Source organism: Pristis pectinata, chromosome 4 (assembly GCF_009764475.1).
Source record: "Pristis pectinata isolate sPriPec2 chromosome 4, sPriPec2.1.pri, whole genome shotgun sequence".
NCBI classification, from domain to species: domain Eukaryota; kingdom Metazoa; phylum Chordata; class Chondrichthyes; order Rhinopristiformes; family Pristidae; genus Pristis; species Pristis pectinata.
Window position 1 is genome coordinate 66,045,100 of NC_067408.1, and position 27,154 is coordinate 66,072,253.

Below are 27,154 nucleotides of genomic sequence, written 5' to 3' on the forward strand. Positions count from 1 at the left end.
TCCCCCCCTCTTCCCCCCTCCCTCCCCCCTCTTCCCCCACCTCTTCCCCCCCCTCTTCCCCCCCCTCTTCCCCCCTCCCTCCCTCTTCCCCCCTCCCTCCCTCTTCCCCCCTCCCTCCCTCTTCCCCCCTCCCTCTTCCCCCTCACTCTTCCCCCCTCCCTCCCTCTCCCCCCCCTCCCTCTCCCCCCTCCCTCTCCCCCCCTCCCTCCCTCTCTCTTCCCCCCCTCCCTCCCTCCCTCTCTCTTCCCCCCCTCCCTCCCTCTCTCTTCCCCCCCCTCCCTCCCTCTCTCTTCCCCCCCCCTCCCTCCCTCTCTCTTCCCCCCCTCCCTCCCTCTCTCTTCCCCCCCCTCCCTCCCTCTCTCTTCCCCCCCCTCCCTCCCTCTCTCTTCCCCCCCCTCCCTCCCTCTCTCTTCCCCCCCCTCCCTCCCTCTCTCTTCCCCCCCCTCCCTCCCTCTCTCTTCCCCCCCCTCCCTCCCTCTCTCTTCCCCCCCCTCCCTCCCTCTCTTCCCCCCCCTCCCTCCCTCTCTTCCCCCCCCTCCCTCCTCTCTCTTCCCCCCCTCCCTCCCTCTCTCTTCCCCCCCTCCCTCCCTCTCTCTTCCCCCCCCTCCCTCCCTCTCTCTTCCCCCCCCTCCCTCCCTCTCTCTTCCCCCCCTCCCTCCCTCTCTCTTCCCCCCCCTCCCTCCCTCTCTCTTCCCCCCCCTCCCTCCCTCTCTCTTCCCCCCCCTCCCTCCCTCTCTCTTCCCCCCCCTCCCTCCCTCTCTCTTCCCCCCCCTCCCTCCCTCTCTCTTCCCCCCTCCCTCCCCTCTCTCTTCCCCCCTCCCTCCCCTCTCTCTTCCCCCCCTCCCTCCCTCCCTCCCTCTCTCTTCCCCCCCTCCCTCCCTCTCTCTTCCCCCCCCCTCCCTCTCTCTTCCCCCCCCCTCCCTCCCTCTCTCTTCCCCCCCCTCCCTCCCTCTCTCTTCCCCCCCTCCCTCCCTCTTCCCCCCCTCCCTCCCTCTCTCTTCCCCCCCATCCCTCCCTCTCTCTTCCCCCCCTCCCTCCCTCCCTCTCTCTTCCCCCCCTCCCTCCCTCCCTCTCTCTTCCCCCCCCCTCCCTCCCTCTCTCTTCCCCCCCCTCCCTCCCTCTCTCTTCCCCCCCTCCCTCCCTCTCTCTTCCCCCCCCTCCCTCCCTCTCTCTTCCCCCCCCTCCCTCCTCTCTCTTCCCCCCCCTCCCTCCCTCTCTCTTCCCCCCTCCCTCCCTCCCTCTCACTTCCCCCCTCCCTCCCTCCCTCTCACTTCCCCCCTCCCTCCCTCCCTCTCACTTCCCCCCCCTCCCTCCCTCTCTCTCTCTTCCCCCCCTCCCTCCCTCTCTCTCTTCCCCCCCCTCCCTCCCTCTCTCTCTCTTCCCCCCCCTCCCTCCCTCTCTCTCTCTTCCCCCCCCTCCCTCCCTCTCTCTTCCCCCCCTCCCTCCCTCTCCCTTCCCCCCCCCTCCCTCCCTCCCTCCCCCTCCTTCCCCCCCGACGGGATTGGAGAGGGAGGGGTGTTAGTGTGAAGTAGATTTTACCGGGGACTGAAATTACAACTATGTGATTGCCTGAATCTACAGTCTGGGTCTGATCTTTACCTCAGCGAGCATAATGCCCAGATTGCATGACATTCACGCTAAAGGCACTCGGTAAGTGGAGAAAAACTGTCTCTAAGGGAATGCTGCGGAGAATCTATAAATTGAAGCCTCGGTTCTTCTGACTTAGTGACTGTGCGTTACTGTCCACCACCTCATCTAACGGGCAGCTGCTGGTTAATAAAGGATTGCAATATATAAAAATATAGCAGCAGTCAACGGCGGTACGGACGTGATGTGTTTTTTTCGGAGTGCGAGTAGCAAGAGGAAGTGACAACGTATGCAAATAGAAGGGTTAAATGCTTCTCCTTCGACTGCTTGGTTACAGTATTTTGTTTGCCAGACCGAGTGAGATCATGAGCGTCGACTTGCGCCTGCCCTCTTTCTGTGCCGAGGCCTCATTTGTGTGAAATCGAAACTGACCCATGCAAAACCGAAGCGGCGAGTAGGAGTCATTTATGCACCACTTTCCCCACCCCGACCCCCATCCCCACCCAACCACCAAAGAAAAAAACCCGCACAACTGAGTGGCAATAACAAGGATATTTGATACCTGCGGAAGCGGCCCATCGCTGGCAGGGAGATCCCACCCGCTGTGAGTGCCATTCGGATCGACAAGAACTGAGCCAAAATGGGAGAATGTGGACTGTGTCTGAGGACGGAAGAAAGCATCCTAACTGGGAAACTTTTCACTGATGGCAACTTCGCCGTGCATCAGAACTGCCTGGTAGGTAGAGGCTACTGTGGCATGTTTGAAATCCCGTGGGTGCTTTCGAGTATTTGGTTTCTCGGCTGAAAGGACTTGGTGTGTCCTCACTGCATTTGCCCCGAAGGAGATTTTTTTTGTCAGTGCTGCCATTTTTGTGGCTCTTCCAACTTTTTCATCCATTTTCAACTCTGCAGAATATAGCTTCTTGAAGATTGGATCACAAACTCACCCTTAAAGATTGTGCTTCGGGGGCTAAACTGGACGAATTGGCCTGTCAGGAGCCCTAATAGTCAAGGTAGCAAAGGCTGCTTGCCTTCCGTGAAATTCTAAGGTGTGATCCCACCGGCAGCCGGCCTGAGTTGGGTGGATACTTCGTGAATCCATGCAAATTGGGGTCCAAGGTCATGCGTGGGATGTCCGAGTCAATTTTAACTATTGGGTGGAGCATTAGTTAAAGCGGGGAGGGGCGGAACTGAGGTTAGTGAGGAAGAAAATTGTTTGCATTGGGAAACTGCTTCGTGGGACTAAGTTTGCTTCCAAGGCTCCCCCTACATGATCGAACCCCATCCCACACTTCCCAAAGACACCGATGTTGGCCAGGTTAGTTTCTGACTGAGTCACACCAATAGGATGATAATGATGATCTGGCACATCATTAGGTCTGCTATTGATGGATTAGTGTTGCCTTGGGTACAGAGTTGCCGTTCTGTTCACCTTACTAAACTATCAGCTCTCTGTCACTTTAAGATCTACAGTCACCTGAAGGATCTGCCATTGCCCAGCTTTTTATTCATGATTTTGTAATGTTTTTTAACCTTCCACGTTCTGGTCTTTGCACCCAAATTCACAGAGAGAACATTGCAAATTTAGGACAGAGAAGAAGAGAAACTGATTTTCCCAGAGAGTAGTCAATCTGTGGAATTCTCTGTCCAGGGAAGCAGTAGAGGCTACCTCATTAAATATATTTAAGACACAGTTTGATAGGTTTTTGCATAGTACGACAATTAAGGGTTAGGGGGAAAAGGCAGGCAGGTGGATCTGAGTCTACGGCCAGATCAGCCATGATCTTATTGAATGGCGGAGCAGGCTCGATGGGCCAGATGGCCTACTCCTGCTCCTGTTTCTTATGTCCTTATGTAAGTTCCACACATAGGTCAAGATCAAACTTGGTTCCCCGGGGCTTTGACACAGCAGCACTAATTGCTGCACCAACATGCCACTCAATAAGCTCCCCTCTGAGTAATGGCACATTGTTGTTATTATTGTTCACCCATATGATCCTTTTGAATTTCTCTGTCCTGTGCTCTATCTCTGGGAACCTTCCATATATGAATTCCAAACCAAAGACCCCCAATGCCTAATGTTCTGATGGGAACCAGAGGATCTTCAGCACTGGTCTGTCCTTCAATTCCTTTGAATATCATCATAACTTCTGTGATGAGATAATTACAGGTTCCCCCCCCCCCCCCCCCCCCAGGTTACGAGCACCCAGCTTGTGTACAACCTGTACATATGAACAAGTGTTAGACTGGTGGAGTGGATTTGCCGGCTGCTGTGGGACTGCAGGCATCTTCTGCTGTGTGGGAACTTGGTTCGCGGCAACATCATTGCATCTTGCAGAGAAATCTGAATGATTGAGTTAAACGCCCTGGTTTAACTGCACGTTGCCCTCGGTTGGCCTTTGTTTTTATTTAACGATATTGCCGGGCAGCTGCCTTTCCAACTTGCAAACTGTTCAGGTTACGAACAGTTCTCGGGAATGGAATCCTGTCATAACCTGAGGAGGACCTGTATCTTCAGTAGCACAGATTTTTAATAGTTCAATTCTCTATCGGTTAAAAGTTGTTATTATACAGCCATAGAATTTAGAATCATGGAATTGTTATGGCCCGTTGAGACTCTGCCTGTGTGTCGTAGAGGAATCTCATCCCATTCCACCTCTCTTTCTTCAGGGCCTTGCAGATTATTGCAATTAGTGGAGGAGGAAGGGATTGTCAGAATTCTGGAGCTGAGCAGTTGGAGAAGGAGATGGGTGGGTTTGGAGCTGCGGCAAGTGTTTTGATTGTGATGGTAGGAGGAAGTCAGAAATATTGATAGAAGGCTTGGAGGGAGGAATCAGACAGAAACTTGGAAGTAGGGGTAGGTGGGGTCAAAGAGAGGATTGAGAGCTTGAATGGGTAGGGTCAAAGTGAGAATCATGACCTGGTTGGGAAAATATGGATAGTCAGAGCAGGGATGGGGTGTGAGGAAATGCCACTGGGCAGAGCATGGGAGTGGGCAGCTGAGCATATGATGAGGAGAAGGCTTGAGAGGAGATTGGGTTTGGGTTGTGGTGGGGGGGAGGGTTGCGGTTTCAGGCGGAGGATCAGAGGAAGAAGGAAGAGCAGTGAGGGTGATGGTGTGATGTAGTCTTAAAAAAAAGTTTACCTGGAGGAAAGTAGACTCCTTGGACTTTAGAAACAACCGACACAAGATCAAGGCCTGTATGTCCTGCTAAAGTCAGCCTTGGCCTTCCACTGAGGCAAACAATGTCAAGCGGTGGCGGCACACCAATTTGACATTGCTCTACATCGCCTAGCAACCCCCATACATGTCCATTGAACTCCATTTACCAGCACATTGTATCCCTGGAAGTCCCAGCAGCAATTTTGAACCATGGCCTTCTGTTTTAACTTGAAAATAGCCCTTCATGTACAAACATTTGGGCATCCCTGGCTTAGAGTATCTGCGATACATTTATATTCTTTGATTTTCCTTTTCAGCTTTTCTCTTCAAATCTTGTCAATCAAAATTCTCAAGATTTTGATGATTTTGGTGGATTTTATCTCAAAGATATAAAAAAGGAAATTAAAAGAGGAAGCAAGTTGGTAAGATTTCAATAATTATATGTACCCTTAGTCAGAGTAACTCATGGATTGAAACCTAAGATGTGCCAGTGCAGTTGTGGTATATTTCAAGGCAAAATTTACTGTGATATCTATAAACCTGCTCTTTGAAACTTGAAAATAGAAAATTATTACTGTAGGTGAAGGCTTTTATATTTATGGCAATACAAACTTAATGTTTCATATTAAAACAGTTACTAGCGGAAAGGATAAACTTTGGAACTTTTTCCTTTAGAATCATAGGATCAAAGCCAGTCTATGGCACTTGTGAAATTGAATTGAAACATTGAGGTGCTAGATCGTTATTGGAGTAGTGATGAGTAATCAGTGATGATGATCACTTTGAGTAGAGAGTGTGCGGGGGCCTTCTTATGGGCTGAGATTCAGTGTAACCGTTCAAGTGAACCATGAGAAATTACCACCTTTTGTGCTTTTTTTTATATATTAATGGTATATCTTTGACTTAATGGTTGAGTCATTGATAAGTGAGATCATTATCAAACTGCATAAATGAGTAACAGTTAACCTTATCAATGGGGAAAAATTTAGTCATAGAGTCATACAGCATGGAAACAGGTCCTTTAGCCCTCAACTCGTCCATGCCGACTGTGTTGCCCAGTGAGCTAGTCCCATCTGCCCCTGTTTGTTCCCTAAACCTCTCCTATCCATGCATTTATCTAGATGGCTTTTAAATGTTGCTAATGTGCCCGCCTCAACCACTATTTCTGGCAGCTCATTCCAAATATGCACCACCCTTTGTGTGAAGGAGCTGCCCCTGATGTCCCTTTTAAATGTCTCACTTCTGATCTTAAACCTATGTACAACCTCCCTGCGAAAAAGACTATGTGCTTTCACTCTGGCTATGCCCCTCATAATCTTGTATATCTCTAGCAGGTCACCCCTTAATCTCCTACGTTCCAGGGAGTAAAGTTCTAGTCTATGCAACCTCTCTTTGTTACTCAGGCCCCAAGTCCAGGCAACATCCTGGTAAATCTTTTCTGCACTCTTTCTGGTTTAATGACATCTTTCCTATAACAGGGTGCCCAAAGCTGTACACAATACTCCAAGTGCGGCCTCACCAATGTCTTACATAACTGCAACATAACTTCCCAACTCCTATACTCAATGCCCTGACTGAGGAAGGCCAGCATGCCAAATACCTCCTTCACCATCCTATCTACCTGTGATGCCACTTTTGGCAAACTATGCACTAGCACTCCAAGGTCCCCCTGTTCCATTGCACTCCCCAGTACTCTACCATCCACCATAGAAGTCCTACCCTGGTTTGATCTCCCAAAATGCAATACCTCGCATTTATCTGGATTGAAAGCCATTTGCCAATGGTTGGTCCACATACCTAGCTGATCAAGATCCCCTTGTAATTTTTCATAACCTTCTACACTATCTACAACACCACCTGTTTTGGTATCATCTGCAAACCTACTAATTATGCCTAGTATATTCACGTCCAAATTGTTTATATAAATTACAAACAACAAAGGTCCCTGCACTAACCCCTGTGGCACACCACGAGATACAGGCCTCCAGTCTGAGAAACAACCCTCAACCATCACCCTCTGCTTCCTACCACTTAGCCAATTATGAATCCAATCCTCTATCTCCCCCTGGATCCCAGGTGATCCAACCTTCCAGACTATCCTGCCATGAGGGACCTTGTCAAAGGCCTCGCTAAAGTCCACGTAGACAATATCCACTGCCCTACCATCTACCTTCTTAGTTACCTGCTTGAAGAACTCCCAAGAGATCGGTTAAACATGACTTCCCACACTCAAATCTGTGCTGACTGTCTCAAATCAGACCCTGTCTCTCCAAATGTTGGTAGATCCAGTCCCTCAGGGTCCTCTCCAGCAATTTACCCACCACCAATGTCAGATTCACTGGCCTGTAGTTTCCTGGCTTGTTTTTGCTACCCTTTTTAAACAGGGTACCACATTAGCCATTCTCCAGTTCTCTGGAACCTCACCTGTGGCCAGAGATGAAGCAAAAATCTCTGCAAGGGCCTCCACAATTCCTCCTTCAGCTTCCCACAAGGTCTGAGAATGCACCAGGTCAGGCCCTGGGGGGGCTTGTCCACCCTAATGCACTTTAAGGCCTCCAATACCTCCTCCCTGCTGTGTATGTGGTCCAAGACAAAACCACTCATTTCCCCCATTTCCTTTGGTTCCACACACAGACGGCCATGCTGATCTTTAAGGGGACCTATTTTCTCCCTAGCCAATTATGAATCCAATCTGCTATCTCCCCCTGGATCCCATGAGATCTAACCTTCCAGACTAGCCTGCCATGAGAGACCTTGTCAAAGGCCTTTCTCCCCCTCTTGATTCTCTCTTGGGATTTTGCCTCACCTAGCCTACCAAATCCTTCTCATGTCCTCTTTTGCCATACTAACTTCTCTTTTAAGTGCACCCCTACACTTCTTGTAGTCTTCAAGAGATTCATTAGTTCCCAATTGCTTATGCACCATGTATGCCTCCCTCTTTTTCCTAACCAGAGCCTCAATATCAACCAGGGTTCCTGAAACCTGCCGGCCTTGCCCTTCGCCCTAACAGGAACATGCAGGCCCTGAACTCTTGACATCATACTTTTAAAGGCCTTCCACTTGGCAGGTGCTCCTTTCCCTGTAAACAATCTCACCCAATCAACCACTGCAAGATCCTGCCTTATGGCTGCAGAATTTGCTCTGCCCCAGTTCAGGACCTTAATCTGTGAACCAGTCGTATCCTTCTCCATAACTATTTTAAAACCTAGAATTATGGTCACTGGACCCAAAGTGCTCGCTGACAGACATTTCTGCCACTTGCCCTACCTCATTCCCCCAGGGGGAGGTCCAGTGTTGCACCATCTCTAGCAGGTCCCTCAATGTATTGAGCAAGAAAGCTGGTGATTACACCTCTGGTTTTAGAAGGTGATCAGCCCATGGTTTGTCTTCAAATCAATCTGATGCTGCTGCTACTTATCACTCTTTCAAATGTATTTCACTCGCCTCCCTCAGAAAGTATAATACAATCCTGGTTCAAAGAGTATAGTCCAAAACTTTCTGCACAAAGTTTGATCCACCACACCCTTCAACCAATTCTCGCAGATCGCATTCCGATAATAACTGCTCTGTTGTTTGATAACCAGTCACGACAGGCCTGTTAGACTCCTCACAAACTAAACTTACTCCAGACATATTCAATGATTACATCTGACTCTGTTGCGGAAAAGGATTACTCGGACCCGGAGGGTGTCTGCTTCAGAAAGCCTTTATTGTAGCATGATATCATGGAGAGCTCAGACTCCTAAAAGCGGAGTTCCGAAACTCTACTCAGCAAAAGATTACACTCATTTTTATAGTTAAAATATACATGACAAAAAAACATTTACACAAATACAAAAATTTCTCAGCATGTTCTAGGCGATAACCCGAAGCACCTATCAGCTTAAAAATTACTCTGCCTGCAGCATTAGGATAGATTATAAACAATGATTCCAAAGAAAGACAAGTTCCCATGTCTTTCTTTGAGAGCAAGCAAGCTGGCTAGATAAGGTTAGTTAGCTGGCAGTTAACCAAGGACAGACAGCTGTTGGTAGAAATGGTTTGATCCTCTTAATAATGCTTTAAATTTTCTTCCACAGTTCCCTCCTTGTTGATCTTTCAGATCAACATTCCTCATATGGTATTTCCTCTTCCTCGTAAGGGGGTCATATCCAGAGGGGAAAGTTCTTTCTTTGGATACACCTCTTCACCCCACCAGTGTTCCTTGCTAGATTTATCTCTTACCATTTGGGGTACCATCGGGACTTCAGGGCCAGACGAAACTTTCTTCATTAACTGACTACAGCATAACCTCAACGCTCCACATGCACAACACTCTATCTAACATATGTATGACATAGTGACAAGAAGGTTTTAGAATGACTGCTGCCTGCAACTGAAACCAGCCCTCCTACTATCACCAACCCTCCTAACCACTGCATCTTTTCCAATATCTTCCACAGATATTGTGTAAAATGTCAGTCAGTGTTCGGTGGGTGATGCTTTTTGCATCTAGCGGCGTGAATCCAATCTTCTTTCCCGTCGACCTTTAGAGCCGTTTGGGTCGTTAGCAGCATAGTGTAGAGGCCCTTCCACCTAGGAGAGAGGGAATCTTTATTAAGATTTTTTTTATGTATATATACCTGATCTGGTTGGAATGCATGTATAGGGGCATCTCCAACGAGCGCCTGCACTTGTCTCATCCTCTCATGTAATTCAGCTGCTGTTTTACATATGGCCTGTGCATAGGCCAAAGTTTGCTCATCATTCCATATTAGGGCCAATTTTTTGGCACGTACTCGAGATCTGGCCCCTGTGGTCATTGGGTGTCCCATGAGGGCTTCATGAGGAGTCACTCCTGTAGCTCTATTCTTCCTATTTCGCATCGTACAACACTATAGGGAGAACTTCTGGCCATGACAAGCTATTGTCCTGACACACTTTGGATAGGGCATTCTTCAACTCCCCACTCACCCTTTCCACTATCCCCAAGGACTGAAGCTGGTAGGGAGTATGCAATTTCCATTGAAACCTCATGGCCTGCACTAAATCTTTCACTATCCTGCCGGTAAAGTGAGTACCTCGGTCACTGTTTATTCCCATGGATAGTCGGAGCATCATCTTTTTGTGTGGGGTAGGCTTCCACCCATCGGGTGAACATGTCCACAGTTACCAACATATACTTATATCCCGAGGCTGGGGGCATATGTACAAAATAAATTTGCAAATTTTCGAAGGGCATTTTAGGCATCGGGAGGTGATCATACTTGGCTGCCCCCAGTCCTTGGTTATTTTGCTGACAAATCAGATGGGATTGAGTGATTTTCTGTATGGTCGGGGTTATGCCGGGTGCATACCATTGTTGATCAATTGCATGTTGCATCCCTCCTTTGCCCATTTGTGCCTGTGCATGCACTAGGCGACACGGGCAAAAACAGGTTTCGTGGATGTACCACCCGCCCATCTAGGTGAAACCAAAATCCATCCTTATAGTGGCATTGTGCCTTCTCCCATGTCCGTTTTTCCTGTGGACTAGAGTTTTGCTATGCTGCCTATAATTCAGAGGACTCTAAAACAAGGATGGGAGGGTTACTTGAGGTGCGGAAGGCTTGCAGAAATGGTTTTGGTGCGGCTGCCACCTTTTTGGCTGCCTGGTCAGCGCGGGCGTTCCCCTGGGAAATTTCGTCTGTTGCATTGGTATGTGCTTTGCACTTAATAATCGCTAGTTGCTTGGGCATCTGAATTGCCTCGGGCAAGTTTAACACTAGCTGGGAGTGTTTGATGGACTTTCCCGTGGATGTAATGAAACCTCTGTTCTTCCATATTTGGCCAAAGTCATGAATGACACCAAAGGCATAGCGAGAGTCCATATATATATTGGCTGTCTGATCCTTAGCCATTATACAAGCTCGGGTTAGGGCAAAAAGTTCTGCCGCCTGTGCTGAAGTGCCCTGAGGCAGCACATAGGCCTCCACTGTCTGGAGTGGATCCACCACGGCATAGCCGGCAAGAAGTAAGTCGTCTCTTGGCTTATGTGAAGACCCATTAGTAAAAAGGATCAAGTCTGGATTTGGCAAAGGGTCTGTCTGCAGATCCACTCTGGGGGAAGTGGAGTGCTGTACCACAGCAATGCAGTCATGCTCGCCTTCCTCAGAGGGCTCCGGAACAAAAGTAGCAGGATTGACTGCGGGTGATTGGCGGTAAGTATAAGCATGAGGCACTCACACTTCGCAGGGGTGGTCAAGAACCAGCGGCAAAGACTTCTCAACAATGATGGCTGTTGCTGCTACTGCGCGGAGACAAGCAGGCATTCCCAATACCACTGCGGGGAGGGCCATAGAGTAGTAAGCAACTGGTTTTTTCCCACCCCCATGATTCTGGGTGAGTACTCCGGTGGTGAACCCTCCTTATTCACAGGCACGCAACTGAAAAGAGCGTTCATAGTTGGGGAGCCCCAAGGCTGGGGCTGTCGTTACAGCTGCCTTGAGAACCTGGAATGTGTTTTCTTGCTCCGGAGTCCACTCTACCTGCACGGGTGCTTCCTTTGCAGTGGCGGTGCGGAGGACTGCATCATGTAGACGGTAATCGTGTATCCACTGCTGGCAATAGCCGACCGTCCCCAGGAAGGAAAGAACCTCTTTCTTTGTTTTAGGCGGTGGTATCTGTAGGATGGCCTGTATTCAGTCCGGTCCTATTTCTCAAGTCCCAGCCTTCAAAGCAAATCCAAGGTACTGTACTTGTGGCTGACAAAATTGTAGCTTAGATCTAGCCACTCTATGACTCCAGGCGGCTAGGAACTGGAGTAGGGTCACTGAGTCTTTTACACAATCTGCTAGGGTAGGTGACGTCACCAAAAGGTAGTCGGCGTATTGTATCAATTTGGAATTTCCTCCCAGGTGGCACTCATTTAAGTTATGTTTAACAGCAGCGGCGTACACGGCCGGACTTTCAGTATACCCCTGGGGCAGTTGAGTCCAGGTATACTGCTGCCCCTTTCATGTGAAGGCGAACAGGTACTGGCTATCCGGGTGGAGGGGAATAGAAAAGAAGGCGGAACACAAGTCCAGATGGAATGGATGAAAGAATCATATTAACGTCACGTACCACCGGGGCTATGGGAATTACAATGTTGTTTACAGCTCTTAGATCCTGCACAAAACACCACTCATTAGGCCGTCCAACTTTGGGTATAGGCAGTATTGGTGTGTTACAGGGGCTGACAGTAGGCTTGAGAACCCCTTGTTGGAGCAGAGAATCTATTATCGGGGCTATGCCTTCTTCTGCCTTGGGGGCCAGTCGATACTGTCTGACACATGGTAATACAGCATTCTTTTTTAGCTTGACACAGTGGTCTTTTGCACTAAGTACTTGGCCTACGTGTGTCTTGTGAAGGGCCCACAAGTCTGCATTTACTATTTCCGATGCTAACGGGCCCGTAGAGCCTGGCGACTCAGGCGGTTGCTGTCGTTGGAACTCAGGAGGTCCTCCAGCTAGCAGGAAATTCCCGGAAGGTATACTCTTCCTTCTTCAGGCCCGTACCATTCAAAATTCCCAATGCGGTCGATAATGGGGGCAGATTGTAACCATTTAATCATAGAGCCTATCTGTTTCGCCTGATAGGGGGGCCGCATGGCAAGGGTCAAATGAGGTACTGACTCAGGTCCCAGGCGGAACAGGGGTTGCTGCTTTGTGGTCAGGCATACTGGGATGCCCAGTCCTTCCTTCCCAAAATAGAGATAAGGTTCTGGGTGTATCTTAGTTTTCTGCCCTTCATGAGTGCCCATCTTCTCTCGGTATTCAGCATCATCCTCCATTGTGTACCAGGCGGTGCAGTGTACACGGGAGTGGTGTTGTACCACTTGCAGTAAGCCCCACAAAGCTTCAGTGTGAGCCGATGGCGTCAGATTCTCGAGTTCTTGTCTTAATCGGCACATCTTAACTGTGTAGGGGTTGCCCTCGAGTTGCCAGCAGTAAATAGTGGCTCCCAGTTTGCACAGTCTGGCGTCCCAACAGGGGCAAGGGAGTAGTTCTGGATATTATCAAAGTTTCTTCTATGTAGCTGCCTCTCAGAGACAAAGCGACCTTCTTCGATAGGGGTTCTGTCAGGGGAATGCCGGCTACTCCCACGGTTACTACCCTATTCTGGCTTAGGGGTAATCACAGGGAGGGGGATACAGAGGACAGGGTAGTGCCAGTGTCCACCAAGGCTCACAAATGAGTGTCTCCCATTCTAAGGGTTACCATGGGTTGTGGTTTGGAGTCTTGGGGAAGTGATATAATAACCGCTCCCTGCACCGCCACCTCCCCTGGCACCACCCCCCTCCTATTCTTCTGGAAGAGGGTGGTTGTAGGTGAAAGAGGCACCTTGGCTTTACAGGTTCTTGGCAAGGGGTGCTTCAACATTCCCTGGCCCAATGTCCCTTCTTTCAGCAATTCCAACATATATCTTGGGATCTGTCCCTTCTTTGTCCCCGAGGCTGTCCCCCTTTTCCATTTCCCCTTCCTTGCTCTTGCCGGTAAAATTGTGTCTTGTGTGTCCTAGGGCCATCCTGAAGACCAACAAAATCTTGATCCATATTTACCAAGGTGGTCACTATCTGATTCCAGTTCATAGCTTGCCAATCCAGATTTCTCATCTTAAAGGTCTGTGCCTGTTGGGGCAGCATGCAATTGAGCAGTGTCTGAATGGCCAATGGCCCATTTCCTTCCAACGGGACCCCTGCATATTCCTCCCATGTATTTCTAAACCGAGCTATAAAATCAGGGGCTCCTTCATCCTTCCTCTGTAGGCATCTGGCCACTTCTCCTAAGTCCCCATGTCGTGCTGCCCTCATAATGGCCTCCTTCCCTCTGTAGGCCAGCCAATGACCCAGGGATTCGTTACCTTGTTGAGCCTGATCATCATTTGTACGCCAATCCCCATGTTCCCCGGGCGGAACCTGGATTGTATCTTTCAGAGCCGCCAGGAACTTCCATGGGCACATTTCAACAGGGTTTGCAAGTCACCCAGGAGAGGTTTATAAATTTTGCACATTTGTTCCAATCAATTGAGGAATGCTGCTGGTCTTTTTATAGGATTAGGGGCTTCAGCCACCATGGCTCGTGCTTTTGCAGGAGTCCACAGTTTTAATATTGCAGTTTCTCCTATCATTATCTTTGGAGCCTGAACTGTTGGAGAGGTGGAGGAGTCAGCGGCCACCCGTTGAGCCATACTTCTGGTTTGTACCCCTCCCCGCCTTCCCCTACCCTCGCTCCTTGTTCGGTTCATCAGCTCTTCCGGCAGGAGCTAAAGGCGCCGCTTGTCCCTGAGTGCGGTTATTTTGTTGACACCAGGCAGCTACCATCTCTTTTACCTCGTCAAGCATTTCATCTGGTCCGATATTAGGACTATAATCTTTGCTTTCTTTGAGATACCATTTGAGGTCTCTAGGGGTATAATGGTACAGGGGCTGGTGTCGTGGGATAGGGTGGCGGGGCAGTTGGTGATGCCGGCCCTTGCTTCTCGTGTGCCTGGTGTGACGAGAAGACAGCTGTCAGTAGAAATGGTTTGACCCTCTTAATAATGCTTTAAATTTTCTTCCACAGACTCAGACTCCCTTTGTGCTTTAAACCAAATGTTTTACTGGTTTATTTTATGCTCTTGTTCTCAAGCTCTCAAGTCTCAAAATTGCTACCAACTTTGTTTTCTGCTTTTCATTGCTTTATGTGGTATTTTCTGTCCTGACTGTTTTCTGGGAATTGGTGCAATGTAGGGATTTTTGGTTATTTTTGGTGCAATGTAGGAATTTCCAGACTGGAGTGGGAAAATAACCAAAGATTCAGGAAAGAAAGGAAAAAGAATTACACTACAGTAAAACTCTGATATTCTGACACCCTTAGGACTTTGGTGATGCCAGATGAGCAGATTTTCCAGACTATTGGATGTTATTCATATTACCCCAACACACTTTTATTCTACTTTTTTTTAAACATATTGCACAGTAGTATAATAAATTTTCTTGTGAAGCTGGTGAGTTTAAAGGGACTGGGAAATTGAGCCCCGGTGAGTTTAAAGGCAGTGCAAGAAGCAGAATGCAGTGAGTTTCAGCTGGTAAATTTAAAGCTGAAACCTCTAAGCACTTCAGTCTCTGGCTCTGCACACTCCCACTCCCATTCCCACTAGCACATGACCAACCTCATGAGGATGCGGGTCTACGGCTAGTTGCTCTGTTGATAATCAGTACTTAGTATGCTAATGATTTAACCATTTGCCAAACAAGCAGGATTTCCAGAAAATTGGATGCTGAATTTTCACACCTCCAATGCATTTCTGTTCTTGTTTCAGAAATGCTCATCTTGTAGGAGGAAAGGTGCAACTGTTGGATGTGAAGTGGAGACCTGCAAAAAGTCCTATCACTACCCATGCGCCAGTGACGATGATGCAAAAATAATTGAAGATGAAGTCTTGGGCATTTACAGGTTGCTCTTCCATTTTATTTTGGAAAAATCTGAAAATAATGTTGTTTTTAACCGACCGTGAATAGGACCTGAAATCGGTTTGATGCCAATCAGTATGCTCACAGTCAACCCTTGAGCCTAGCTTAAATTAAATTGCAGCTCTATAAGTGATTTGCTTTCTAGATTTCTAAACTCTCATTATTCCGTCATTTCACTCATTGACATATTTAGTGTGCTAACTTTGCTTCATTACTTGATTACACTTAAACATATTACTGAAGTGGAGAATAAGTTCTCTCCTGATCATGCCAAACTCTGATCTGGACTTTTGTGGAAAGTTCTAAACTTATTTGGCAGGATTAGGCACTATATTTGCAGTAGTGCTCTGCTGCTGGATTCCTCATGGAACGTAATCATGCTGAGATTCTACCACATTTAGACAGGGGATTCGACTCCTGGATACTGTTCCAGGTTCAGATTAGGATCTAAAGCCCCATTAATTTTAGTGAGGAATAAGTACTTTATTGCAGTTTTGTTGGATGTTTTATTTATTTATGTGCTTTCAAGCTTTTTTTTAGATGATTTTATGGGCCTTTAAGTTTTAAATTTGATAACTATTTAATGTAAGGACTGCTCGGGTTACGGATGATCTGATTTGTGGAAATCTGTCTTTATGCAATTCTCCCATACATTTTTCAAGATAGTAATAGTAAAATGTTTTGTGGTATTCATTTGTGACTGGATACAGTATATATTTCAGTTATTTAATTATGGTAAATGTTAGGGTGAATACTGAATGAAATGAAAGAATTATAGCATTTGTATGTATAACAATACAATATGGGTTCCTATGAAAATGGATGTTTCTGATTTATGGGCAGTTCTCAGGAATGGAACCCTTGCATGACCCAGGGAGTGCCTTCAGTTTTTAAATATTTCTGAATGTTGAAGACCTTCACAGGACTTGACAGACATTAAACCGAGCATGGGGCTTTGCGAGCTACCAAAATCTTTCATTTGTAGGGGGAGGGATTCTCCAGCATCCATTGGAAGCCCTGCCATTGGTCAGGTCATGATTCTGTAGTCTGGAAGACTAAGAGCCAGCAAGGTAGATCCTCTTCCTCTGAGTTTGTGTGTGGGCTCGACTGTAGAAACAACTTGTGCAAATAGCATGTATAACAAAACAAACATCCAAAGCCAATTTACAGGGTCAGAGAGAATTGGAAATTATGAATTTGGATTAAGAAAATGATTGGGAAAAGTGAAAGAAGGAAGAATCAAAGCAATAGGTTTCTGAGCAGCCCTGGAAACCTGAGGGCAGATGAAGCAGAACAAAGAGGTTTTGGCAGAGAATTCCAGGGAGCAGAGCTTTGATGGCTGAAGATGTGGGACAATTTTCAGGAAGAAAAGCTGGATGAGGTTGCACACAGTATAGTAGAGTGAGAAGAGCTTCACAGTAGGTTCCAAAGAGTATGTGGAGGTACAGTGCAGCCAGCCACATGTCACTTGTAGGGTAACTTTATTGAATTAAATCTATTGAAGACATTACGGAAGATCAAGGATCCCCTTCAAATACATGTCTGTAGAACTGTCTTTTCCAATATCAGCCTTGCCTCCAGGTTGGACAAATGTCCATAAGAAAGAAATAACTTCTACATAAAGACATTGAGCATAGGAGCAAAGAACAATGTGCATTCTGCACCGTTGCACAGGCACAACAATACCCTATGTAACTAGGAAAAGCTTTTTACTCAAGTGGAAAGGCACGGAGACTCTTGCATTGCCTGGAAACATTGATGTCACCACTTCATAACTTCCTGTGAACTCGGATGTTGACAGGCAGGGAAGATAATGGCCTGTAAAATGGCCCGAGTACAGATTCTCAGGAATCTCCCAGATCCGATGAACTGGCAGGCCCACAGCGCAGGCATCATCCCAAATGTTTGATATCAATCCATGTTGATGGCCATTGCCAAGTCAGAGAAGCCACAGCAATCCAGGCAGGTACCATCCCATCGCCCTCTTTTCCTCAGCATCCTCCCTTCCACAAAGTTACAGCTCTTCACACATGTTTGACCCAGCTTGTCGGGCTAAAGAATTTCAGTTTATTGAAGAAATACTCTCAGCAGATCTACATCCTCTGCAAACTTACTTTGACCAGCAGTTCTTCCATCTGAAGAACTTCATGTCCAATTCCACAGCCATCCACTCCACCACCATCTAATGCAAAGTACCTTGGCGTCATTCTCTAAAGCCTATACTGACTTGACAGCCACAGCTCCAGAATGTCAGAGCCAAGATCAGGGTGAAACTGGGGGATTCCGCCTGGGGCATTGGAATAAACACTGCGTCACTTTCCCTGGTCGACCCAACAGCGGAGAAATGTTGCTCAATCTGGCTCTGGGACCACCACACAACCATGGTGAGTATCTACCTCTGGGAATCCATGAGGAACACTGGAGCACCTATCCACGCAGCTCAAGTAGTTTCCTCTGATGTCTGCAAAGAACGACGCCACAGGCTGACAGCCAACATAGCACTCCCACTGGCAACACCCACACACACTTGACTTAATTTCACAGTCTCTACTGGAACGCACTGTGAAAGTTATCAACTATTGAAGTTATTGACAACGTCACTTCTCAATAACCCCCTCACCAGGCTGACCAGAAACCTTAACCTGGAACTACCTACATGATGGAGGACCAGGTTTGCTCATTCCAAGGAAAACCTGGCCAGCCTTTGACCGCTTGAGGCCTGACTGGGAGAGATGTGGCCCGAGTGACACTATCACCCACAGACTTGATTTTTGATGCATTATTAATTTAAGAAAAATTGATTGATAGCCCTGTTTGTAAAATATAAATGTGGTATAAAGTTTTGGGGTCCTTCTCTCCAAGTGATATTTGTGGAGTAGAATACAAATTGCCACTATTCTGGTTCTCATTCTATCTCAATTACATTTACTTTCACGGTCTCTCTTCCCCTGCACCCCCTCACGCACCATCTTTTTGTTTCTGCAGCTCTCTACTTACTCACTCACTCGCAAGCAAACACTCATTGCCTTTTGCATTCAGTATTCTCATCCCCTCCCTCTCACAAAATAACATTGTTTTAGCATCCAGGACTTGTCCTGTGCTCACATCATTGAGATACAGTATTGTAACAGGCCCTTCAGCCCACCGAGTCCACACTAACCATTAACCCATTTACAATGATCCTACATTAATCCTTTTTTTTAATTCACCCCACGTTCTCATCAATTTTCCCAGATTCTACCACTCACCTACACATATGGGGCAATTTGCAATGGCCAATTAACCTACCAACCTGCACGTCGTTGGGCTGTGGGAGGAAATTGGAGCACCAAGGGGAAACACAAGCAGTCATGGGGAGAACTTGCAAACTCTTTCTCTAATTATCCATTGTAAGAGTAAAGGAGCTGGCTTGGGATGACATTCCTTCCCCTGTGCCAGACAGATTTGCATCTGCTAATGACTAGCCCTCAGAGACACCTTAGCTGAGTTTGGGAATGGCAAAGGTTCGTTCTGATCCAGTACACTGGTCACTGGTGTCCCGAGCCCAAGGTGATAAAGCTCTTTGTTAATCATTCATGATGATCTACTGTGAGAAGTAAGATTCTGTCACTCTATAGTCCAATGACCTGGTTGTTAATTTTTCCAATCTTCTTTCACTGTGACTTGTGTTCATTGTCTTTGTTTTTGCTTTAGAGTTTATTGCAAAATCCATAAAAAAGGTGAACGTCCAAAACCCAGTGGAACATCTTCCAGTAAGTTAATGTATTTAAATATTTTACTTTGTTTCTGACTGTGAAGAGGTTAGATTGTAAGAGAATGAAGGCACTTTGTCAGTACATAAAAACAGAAGATGCTGAAAACACCATTGTATACTGGTGTATAAAACAGCCCATGCTAGTGTTTCCAGCACTTCCTGTTTTTATTTCATATTTCCAAAACCTGCAGCTTTTTTATTTTCATGTTGTCCCATATATACATCCTTTACCAATGCAGTTGACTCAATGTACAGTAAAACTCTGATAATCTGGCGCATTTAGGGCTTTGGTGCTGGACTGGCAGATTTTCTGGACTATTGAGCGTTACTACAAGTCCTCTGCAGGTTACAAACACTCAACTTGCGTACAGTCTGTACATACGAACGAGCATTTGGGAGGCGAGGGATGGATTTGCCGGCTGCTGCAGGGCTGCAGGCATCTTCTGGGAACTTGGTTCATGGCAATATCTGAATGGTTGTGTTAAACACCCTGATTTAACTACCCGTTGGCCTATGTTTGTATTTAAATATGTTGTTGGGCAGCTGCATTTCTGATTTGCGAACTGTGTAGTAGTAGTTTCATAAATTTTCTAGTGAACCAGGTGAGTTTAAAGGGAGTGTGGGAACAGGGCCTGGTGGGTTCAAAAGAATGCAGGTGTGGGGTCCTGGTGTGTTTAAAGTGAGTGTGGGAATGGGGCGCTGGTGAGCTGGATGGTGAACCATCATGACTTCCAAACAATTGAATAGTTGAATATTGGAGTTGTTTTCATTCCTCTTCCCTGCTACCATGTCTATCTCTGAAAAGGATGACCTTGAATTAGACTTTCTTTCAGCTGTTTGTAAAGTGACATTAAGCTGAGAAAATCAGAGTCTTGTTGCATGTCTTCCTTCATCTCCCTTGGATAGCAACCATAATAATCTACAGAATGTGTAGCTCCTGGTGAAAGACCTCTACGGAACCCCTAGGTTGCATGGAATTCATGACAAAAAAGTACAGCTAGCCCAACCTGGTCCATTGCTGCTTCTCTACCATCTGAGTACCCCACTTACTCTTGCTATAACCTTCATTTCTTTGTTCCATTATTTAATTGTCCCACTTCCTCTCAAACACACCAATGTTATTTACCTGAATTGCTGCAGGTGGTAGCAGGTTTCACATTCTTGCCACTCTGAGTAAAGGAATCTCTCATAATTAGATTTATTTCTGACTGTTCTTGATTTTGGACACCCACACAGATGAAACCCTCTCTATACTGGATACCTCATAATATTAGTGACCGTTAACAGGTCACCTTCAGGAATCCTCCCTCTTTGAGTGGAAAAAAGGCCCAGCCTGTTAAGTGCCTCCTGGTAGTTGTACATTTTCATTTCTGGTATCACCTTGGCAGCTCTTCTTTGTGCTTGCTCCAGTGTTCCAACATCCATCTTGTAGAATATCAACTGGACCTATTTACAGATTGCAAATGTAATCTAACTAAGTCTTTAGATATTCAACATGACTTCACTGCTCTGAGTTCTATCAGCTTAAACGTGAACCCCCAATGCTACCCCAAAGCTTGAGAACAGGTACCACCAAGCTCAAGGGCAACTTCTATCCTGCTATTATCAGACTCTTGAACAGACCTCTCAAACACTAAAAGATTAACTCTTGATCTCCCAATCTATCTTGTCGTGGCCCTTGCACTTTATTTGTCTACCTGCACTGCACTTTCTCTGTGACTGTAACACTGTATTCTGCATTCTGTTTTCTTTGAAATGCCTCAATGCACTTATGAATGAGATGATCTGTCAGAATGGCATGCAATCAAAAGCTTTTCATTGTATCTCGGTACATGTGACAATAATAAACCAGTTCAATTCCTTTGCACATTTTCTGGCTGACTTTTCTTTTTGCTTCTTTCAACATTTTTTATATATCTGTACCCCTTGATCTCATTGCAGCTTTATTCCAATTGTTCTTAAGCCTGGTATCTGTACTGCATTGGGGAAGGTGGGGTGGAGGGAGTGGAGACTGCATGCCACCAGCCAAAACCTGCTAGCAAGAGAGTGCTGCCACTGAGCCAAGGCTCTTTGTTTACGGTTCCAGTCTATTTCTTGAGTCAAAGTTTGAAACTTTTTAGCTCAAACTTAAATTTGAAGGATTTCAATTACATCGGTAGTTTGAATTAAAATATAATGAATGTGAATTATTAAGCTTAGAATGAAATATGACTTAGTGACAATTATCTCCCTTAGGAGGCAAAATTGCTCGCAGTCGTACAGATAATGGCATTATGAAAGCAATGGGGGGCAATAATCTTCGTGAAGTCTCCCATCTCGACAAATTTCAACCCAAGACATCAGTAAGTGGCGCAGTATCTACCTTCTTTTGGTATTTGTTCTGCTTGAACTGGTTAAAATGGAGTTTATTTGGCATGGTAATTAGAACTTAGTGAGCTGATTGGAATGAAAAGGCAGACGTTCGTGTATTGATGAATGGAATGCTGCTGCCCTGGTCTGAGAATAACCAGGTCAGGATCCAGACCTCATTGTGGAAGTGGCGGAGGTGTTGCAGTGTGATAGATGTTATGTCTGGGATGTCCTGCTTGGTCCACAGAGATCTACAGTGATGATCCACCTTGTAGTTTCTGGAGCAGTGAAGTTTATAGTTGCCTTTAGCTGTTGTGGGCACCTGCAGGAACATCACATTGATTGGTCACTTGGAAATTGATTATTACACAGAGCAATTATCCAGCTCATAGGTTTAGATTAGAGAGGAGACTTTGTCCCAACTCCTGATGATCTCCACTTAATGCCTTCCTTCAACCTGATATTGCACAGAAAATCTAAATATTATAAAACCTGTAGTTGCTCAGAGTACCATTCCTTACAATTTATTGTAAGATACAGTAGGAATAATTTACTCTTGTGTTTAAGGTGCAAAAAGCAATTAGTTGACTTTCTTTTCATAATCATAATTTTCATTGCATTGTTTTTTGCATTTTCAATTCTATAAGGAAAGTATCAAGGGAGGTGCTGCCATAAGGAAGAGGTAAGTGATTTTATGTCATGAGAAATTGTCTTTCAGAAAAGAATTCTTTAGAAGAGTCTGCTTGCCTTGATTGGCAAAATCACTGTCTGTGACTCCTTTGGATTCAAGTGTATGGTGCAGATTAGGTCAGTGCAGAGCTGAGGGACAACTTTGTGGGTGTAGGTGGACCGTTAACCCAGATATGTCCAGTGGTTCAGAAGGATACAGAAGATTCTCTGCTGCTAAACATGGGGCAGGTGGTTTTTTTTGTATTGGTCAATGTTCTCCATAAAGTAGATTAACATCATGGTTGGAGACGGTGTGGTTGCCCTACTTTCTCCAGCAGGCAGAGGAAGAAAAGCAGCTCATTCAGGAAAGCACAGAGAATAATGTGGAGGTACCAGCGTAGGTGGTGGGAGGGAAGGAATGTGAATTGCTGAATCATCACATGAATGTATTCCTACCATAGTCAGAGCCAATAATACCAGTTAATAAAGAACTGTGAGAAAAGTGCCTGCAGCTTATCCTGACTGATAACTACTTGTATAATGCACCTCTTTCTACCCTGGTATTGCGGGTATTCAGAGCATCAGTGGAATCCATGGATGTGGTGCAGACCCTTGCTGGAGCCTCTGGCATTGGGCTCTGCCTCATATCTTTGAGGCTGCCACATTCTTTGAGGTGACCAACAATATGCTACAGCTGAAGCACCTTCTACAGTAACTGCTTATATATTTAATGATCTGCACCCACAAGTTTCTTTAAATGAAGTCTTCTTAAACTTAGTTTATTGGTTGCTAACAAGCTAATTTGGGATAAGCAAGCCAATCCTAATGTTGTCTTCCTGCTTAGCTTCGTCCTTCAGTTCTTGTTTACATGTGCAACAATACTGAGTGACAGAGAACACCTGAGTCACTCTGTAATAGCCCTTGGGCAGATGACTGTGTTTGTGCTGTTGGATTGTTGTAAGAAGCTAACTAGTTCACTACTTGTTTACAAGGGAGGAAAGCTACTCTGCTGTATTTTCTCAGGATTGGCATTGTCCATCTTGACTTTCCTTGACCCACTGAAGTCCACATATCAACAGAATCCCAAGATACTGATATTAAATGCAGGATATTGACCCAGTGATATTAAAGGAATGGTGTGCGACTTTAAGGGAAAATTGAAGTGTTGCCAGTCATCTCAACCCAAGAATGTTGCAGGAGGGGTTTAGTCATGGGCACAACTATTTTTAGCTGATTCCAACATGCCCTTCCTTCTATTATATTGTTAGAAGTGGGGCAGTGACTGAAGATTGCTGTGGTCAGTTCCATTTGCAACTCCTCAGATTATGAGTTCCTACTTTTATAGATTTTTCATATTTCCTTGCAACTTAGGCATCCATTTGGCCCATTGAGGTTATGCCAGCTCTCAAAGCAATCCTATCGAGCCCATTTATTTCCCTGTAACACTACTTTATCTCGCGCATCTGCATGCTGCAATGTCTGGACATGGACAGACCATAGAACCGTACAGCACAGGACAGGCCCTTCAGCCCATGACGTTGTGCCGAACTAATTAAACCAATGATTCCTAATTAATTTAATTCCTCTTCCCTGCACATTGACCATAACCCTCCCTTCTCTGCATATTCATAGACCTATCTAAAAGCCTTTTAAATGCTCCTATGCTATCTGCCTCTGTCCCCACCATGCTCTGTGGCTTAAAAAAAAACTTGCCTTGCACATTTCCTTTCCCCCTCTCACCTTAAATACATGCCCTCTAGTGCTAGACATTTCAATTCTGGGAAAAAGATACTGGGCGTCTACTCTATCTATGCCTTGCATAACTTTATAAACTTCTATCAAATCTCCCCTCAGCCTCCACTGCCCCAGCTTGACCAACCTCTCCTCATAGCGCATGTCCTCCAAACCTGCAGCATCCTGGTAAACCTCCTCTGAACCCTCTCCAAGGCCTCCACATCCTTTCTGTAATGAGGCAACCAGAAATGAATGCAATACTCTAAATGTGGCCTAACTAGAGTTTTATAAATACAGTGGCATGCAAAAGTTTGGGCACCCCGGTCAAAATTTCTGTTACTGTGAATAGTTAAGTGAGTAAAAGATGAACTGATCTCCAAAAGTCATAAAGTTAAAGATGAAACATCCTTTGCAACATTTTGAGCAAGATTAGTGTATTATTTTTGTTTTGTACAATTTTAGAGTGAAAAAAGGAAAGGAGCACCATGCAAAAGTTTGGGCACCCTAAGAGATTTGAGCTCTCAGATAACTGTTACCTTCATTAGCTTGTTAGGGCTTATGGCTTGTTCACAGTCATCGTTAGGAAAGGCCAGGTGACGCAAATTTCAAAGCTTTATAAATACCCTGACTCCTCAAACGTTGTCCCAACAATCAGCAGCCATGGGCTCCTCTAAGCAACTGCCTAGTACTCTGAAAATTAAAATAAATGATGCCCACAAAGCAGGAGAAGGCTATAAGAAGATAGCAAAGCGTTTTCAGGTAGCCGTTTCCTCAGTTCATAATGTAATTAAGAAATGGCAGATAACAGGAACGGTAGAGGTCAAGTTGAAGTCTGGAAGACCAAGAACACTTTCCGAGAGAACTGCTCGTAGGATTGCTAGAAAGGTAAATCAAAACCCCCGTTTGACAGCAAAAGATCTTCAGGAAGATTTAGCAGACTCTGGAGTGGCGCTGCACTGTTCTACTGTGCAGCGACACCTGCACAAATATGACCTTCATGGAAGAGTCTTCAGAAGAAAACCTTTCCTGCATCCTCACCACAAAATTCAGTGTCAGAAGTTTGCAAAGGAACATCTAAACAAGCCTGATGCATTTTGGAAACAAGTCCTGTGGACTGATGAAGTTAAAATAGAACTTCTTGGCCGCAATGAGCAAAGGTATGTTTGGAGGAAAAAAGGGTGCAGAATTTCATGAAAAGAACACCTCTCCAACTGTTAAGCACGAGGGTGGATCGATCATGCTTTGGGCTTGTGTTGCAGCCAGTGGCACAGGAACATTTCTGGAAGCAAACATCACACCGTCTGTAAAAAAGCTGAAGATGAAAAGAGGATGGTTTCTACAACAGGATAACGATCCTAAACACACCTCAAAATCCACAATGGACTACCTCAAGAGGCACAGCTGAAGGTTTTGCCATGGCCCTCACAGTCCCCCGACCTAAACATCATCGAAAATCTGTGGATAGATCTCAAAAGAGCAGTGCATGCAAGATGGCCCAAGAATCTCACAGAACTAGAAGCCTTTTGCAAGGAAGAATGGGTGAAAATTCCCCAAACAAGAATTGAAAGACTCTTAGCTGGCTGCAGAAAGCGTTTACGAGCTGTGATACTTGCCAAAGGGGGTGTTACTAAGTACTGACCATGCAGGGTGCCCAAACTTTTGCTTCGGGCCCTTTTCCTTTTTCGTTATTTTGAAACTGTAAAAGATGGAAATAAAAAAGTAATCTTGCTTAAAATATTAAAGAAATGTGTCATCTTTAACTTTATGCCTTTTTGAAATCAGGTCATCTTTTACTCGCTTAGCTATTCACAGTAACAGAAATTTTGACCAGGGTGCCCAAACTTTTGCATGTCACTGTAACTTCCTGGCTCTTGAACTCGGTGCCTGGATTCATGAAGCCAAGCATGCCAAACGCCTTCGTTACCACCTGGACCGCAAGATCACTCTGTTCATTAACACTGTTCAGGATTCTGCCATTAACTGTGTACTCTCCCTTTATGTTGGATCTCCCAAAGTGCAGCACCTCGCACTTGCCTGGATTAAACTCCATCTGCCACTTCTCTGCCCTGTATCTACAACTGGTCGATATCCCGCTGCATCTTTTGGCAATCTTCTATGCAATCCACCTCGCCAGCAATCTTTCTGTTGTCTGCAAACTTACCCACCCTACCACATTTTCATCCAAATCATAGATATGACAAAACAATAGTGGTCACAGTATGGATCCCTGCGGAACACCACTAGTCACGGACCTCCATCCAGAATAAGACTCATTCACCACTACCCTCTGTCTTCTATGGGCAAACCAATTTTGGATCCAGTCAGCCAAGTCATCCTGGATCCCATGCATCCTAATTTTCTGGATAGGCCTATCACGCGGGACCTTATCAAATGTCTTATTAAAATCCATGTATACAGCATCCACTGCTTTACCTTCATCGATCACCTTTGTCACCTCCTCAGTCAGGTTAGTCAGACATGACCTGCCCTGCACAAAGCCATGCTGACTGTCCCTAATTAGACCATGCTTCTCTAAATGCTCAGAAAACCTATCCCTAAGGATCCTCTCTATTAGTCTCCCTACCACTGATGGGAGACTCACTGGTCTATAATATCCAGGATAATCCCCACTCTCTCAAGCAGTATATTCTAGGCACTTGTCACTCTCTGGCTGAAAAATGTCCCTCTCAGATCCCCTCTAAATCTCCTACCCTTACCTAAACCTATGCCCTCTAGTTTTATCTGCCTCAATAAGAGGAATAGTTTCCTGCACGACTGAGGTATATAAAATTATGAGGAAATATCTAAACTCCTCATAATTTCATATACCTCAGTGATGTCTCTTCCTAACCTTCTCTGCTCTGGGGAAAACAGCTCAGCCTCTCCAGTCTCTCTTCATATCCGAAATGCTCCATCCTAGGCAACATCTTGGTAAATCCCCTTTACACCCTCACCACTGCATTTTGACATCCAACATGTCAGCCTTGTCTCTGTGCTTACATGCTGAGCTCTGCCATCCTCTACTTCATCTAGTTGTGGAAATGCTCAGCTCTGTCTCTGACCGGAAGTGTAAAAGCCCAAGGGAGAGTGGCGAACTGGATTCACAATTGGTTCAGCAGCAGGAAGCAAAGAGAAGCAGTTGACGGACATTTTTGTGACTGAAGGGTTGTGACCAGTGGGATTCCACAGGGCTTGGTGTTCCGTCCTGTGATTTTTGTCGTTGATTGAAGCCAAAATGTAGAGGGCATGATGAAGATGAGGGCAGATGATATAAAAATTGTCCATATAGTTGCCAATGAGGAAGTGAGCTTTGGACTGTAAGAAAGAAGGTCATAAACTGAGAGAGGCCATCAAAAGTAAGAGGGTCCTATTCCACACTACAATTACCACTTAGCCAGGGAATCCACTCTAGTTCACAGGGGAATGGAAAAGAGAACACCAGAG

At 45.8% G+C, this 27,154-nt stretch overlaps 1 protein-coding gene across 1 annotated transcript in view; it reads left to right on the forward strand.

Moving 5' to 3' along the window:
* The window catches only part of LOC127569642 (histone-lysine N-methyltransferase SETDB2-like), a 96,776-nt gene that overhangs the window by 43,081 nt on the left and 26,541 nt on the right, over positions 1-27,154 (forward strand). Inside the window, exons 17-23 of the mRNA XM_052014441.1 lie at positions 1,605-1,650; positions 2,254-2,323; positions 5,068-5,172; positions 15,054-15,187; positions 18,898-18,956; positions 21,194-21,300; positions 21,955-21,989. Coding sequence (XP_051870401.1) covers positions 1,605-1,650; positions 2,254-2,323; positions 5,068-5,172; positions 15,054-15,187; positions 18,898-18,956; positions 21,194-21,300; positions 21,955-21,989 — 556 coding nt within the window. The remainder of the gene's footprint in view (positions 1-1,604; positions 1,651-2,253; positions 2,324-5,067; positions 5,173-15,053; positions 15,188-18,897; positions 18,957-21,193; positions 21,301-21,954; positions 21,990-27,154) is intronic.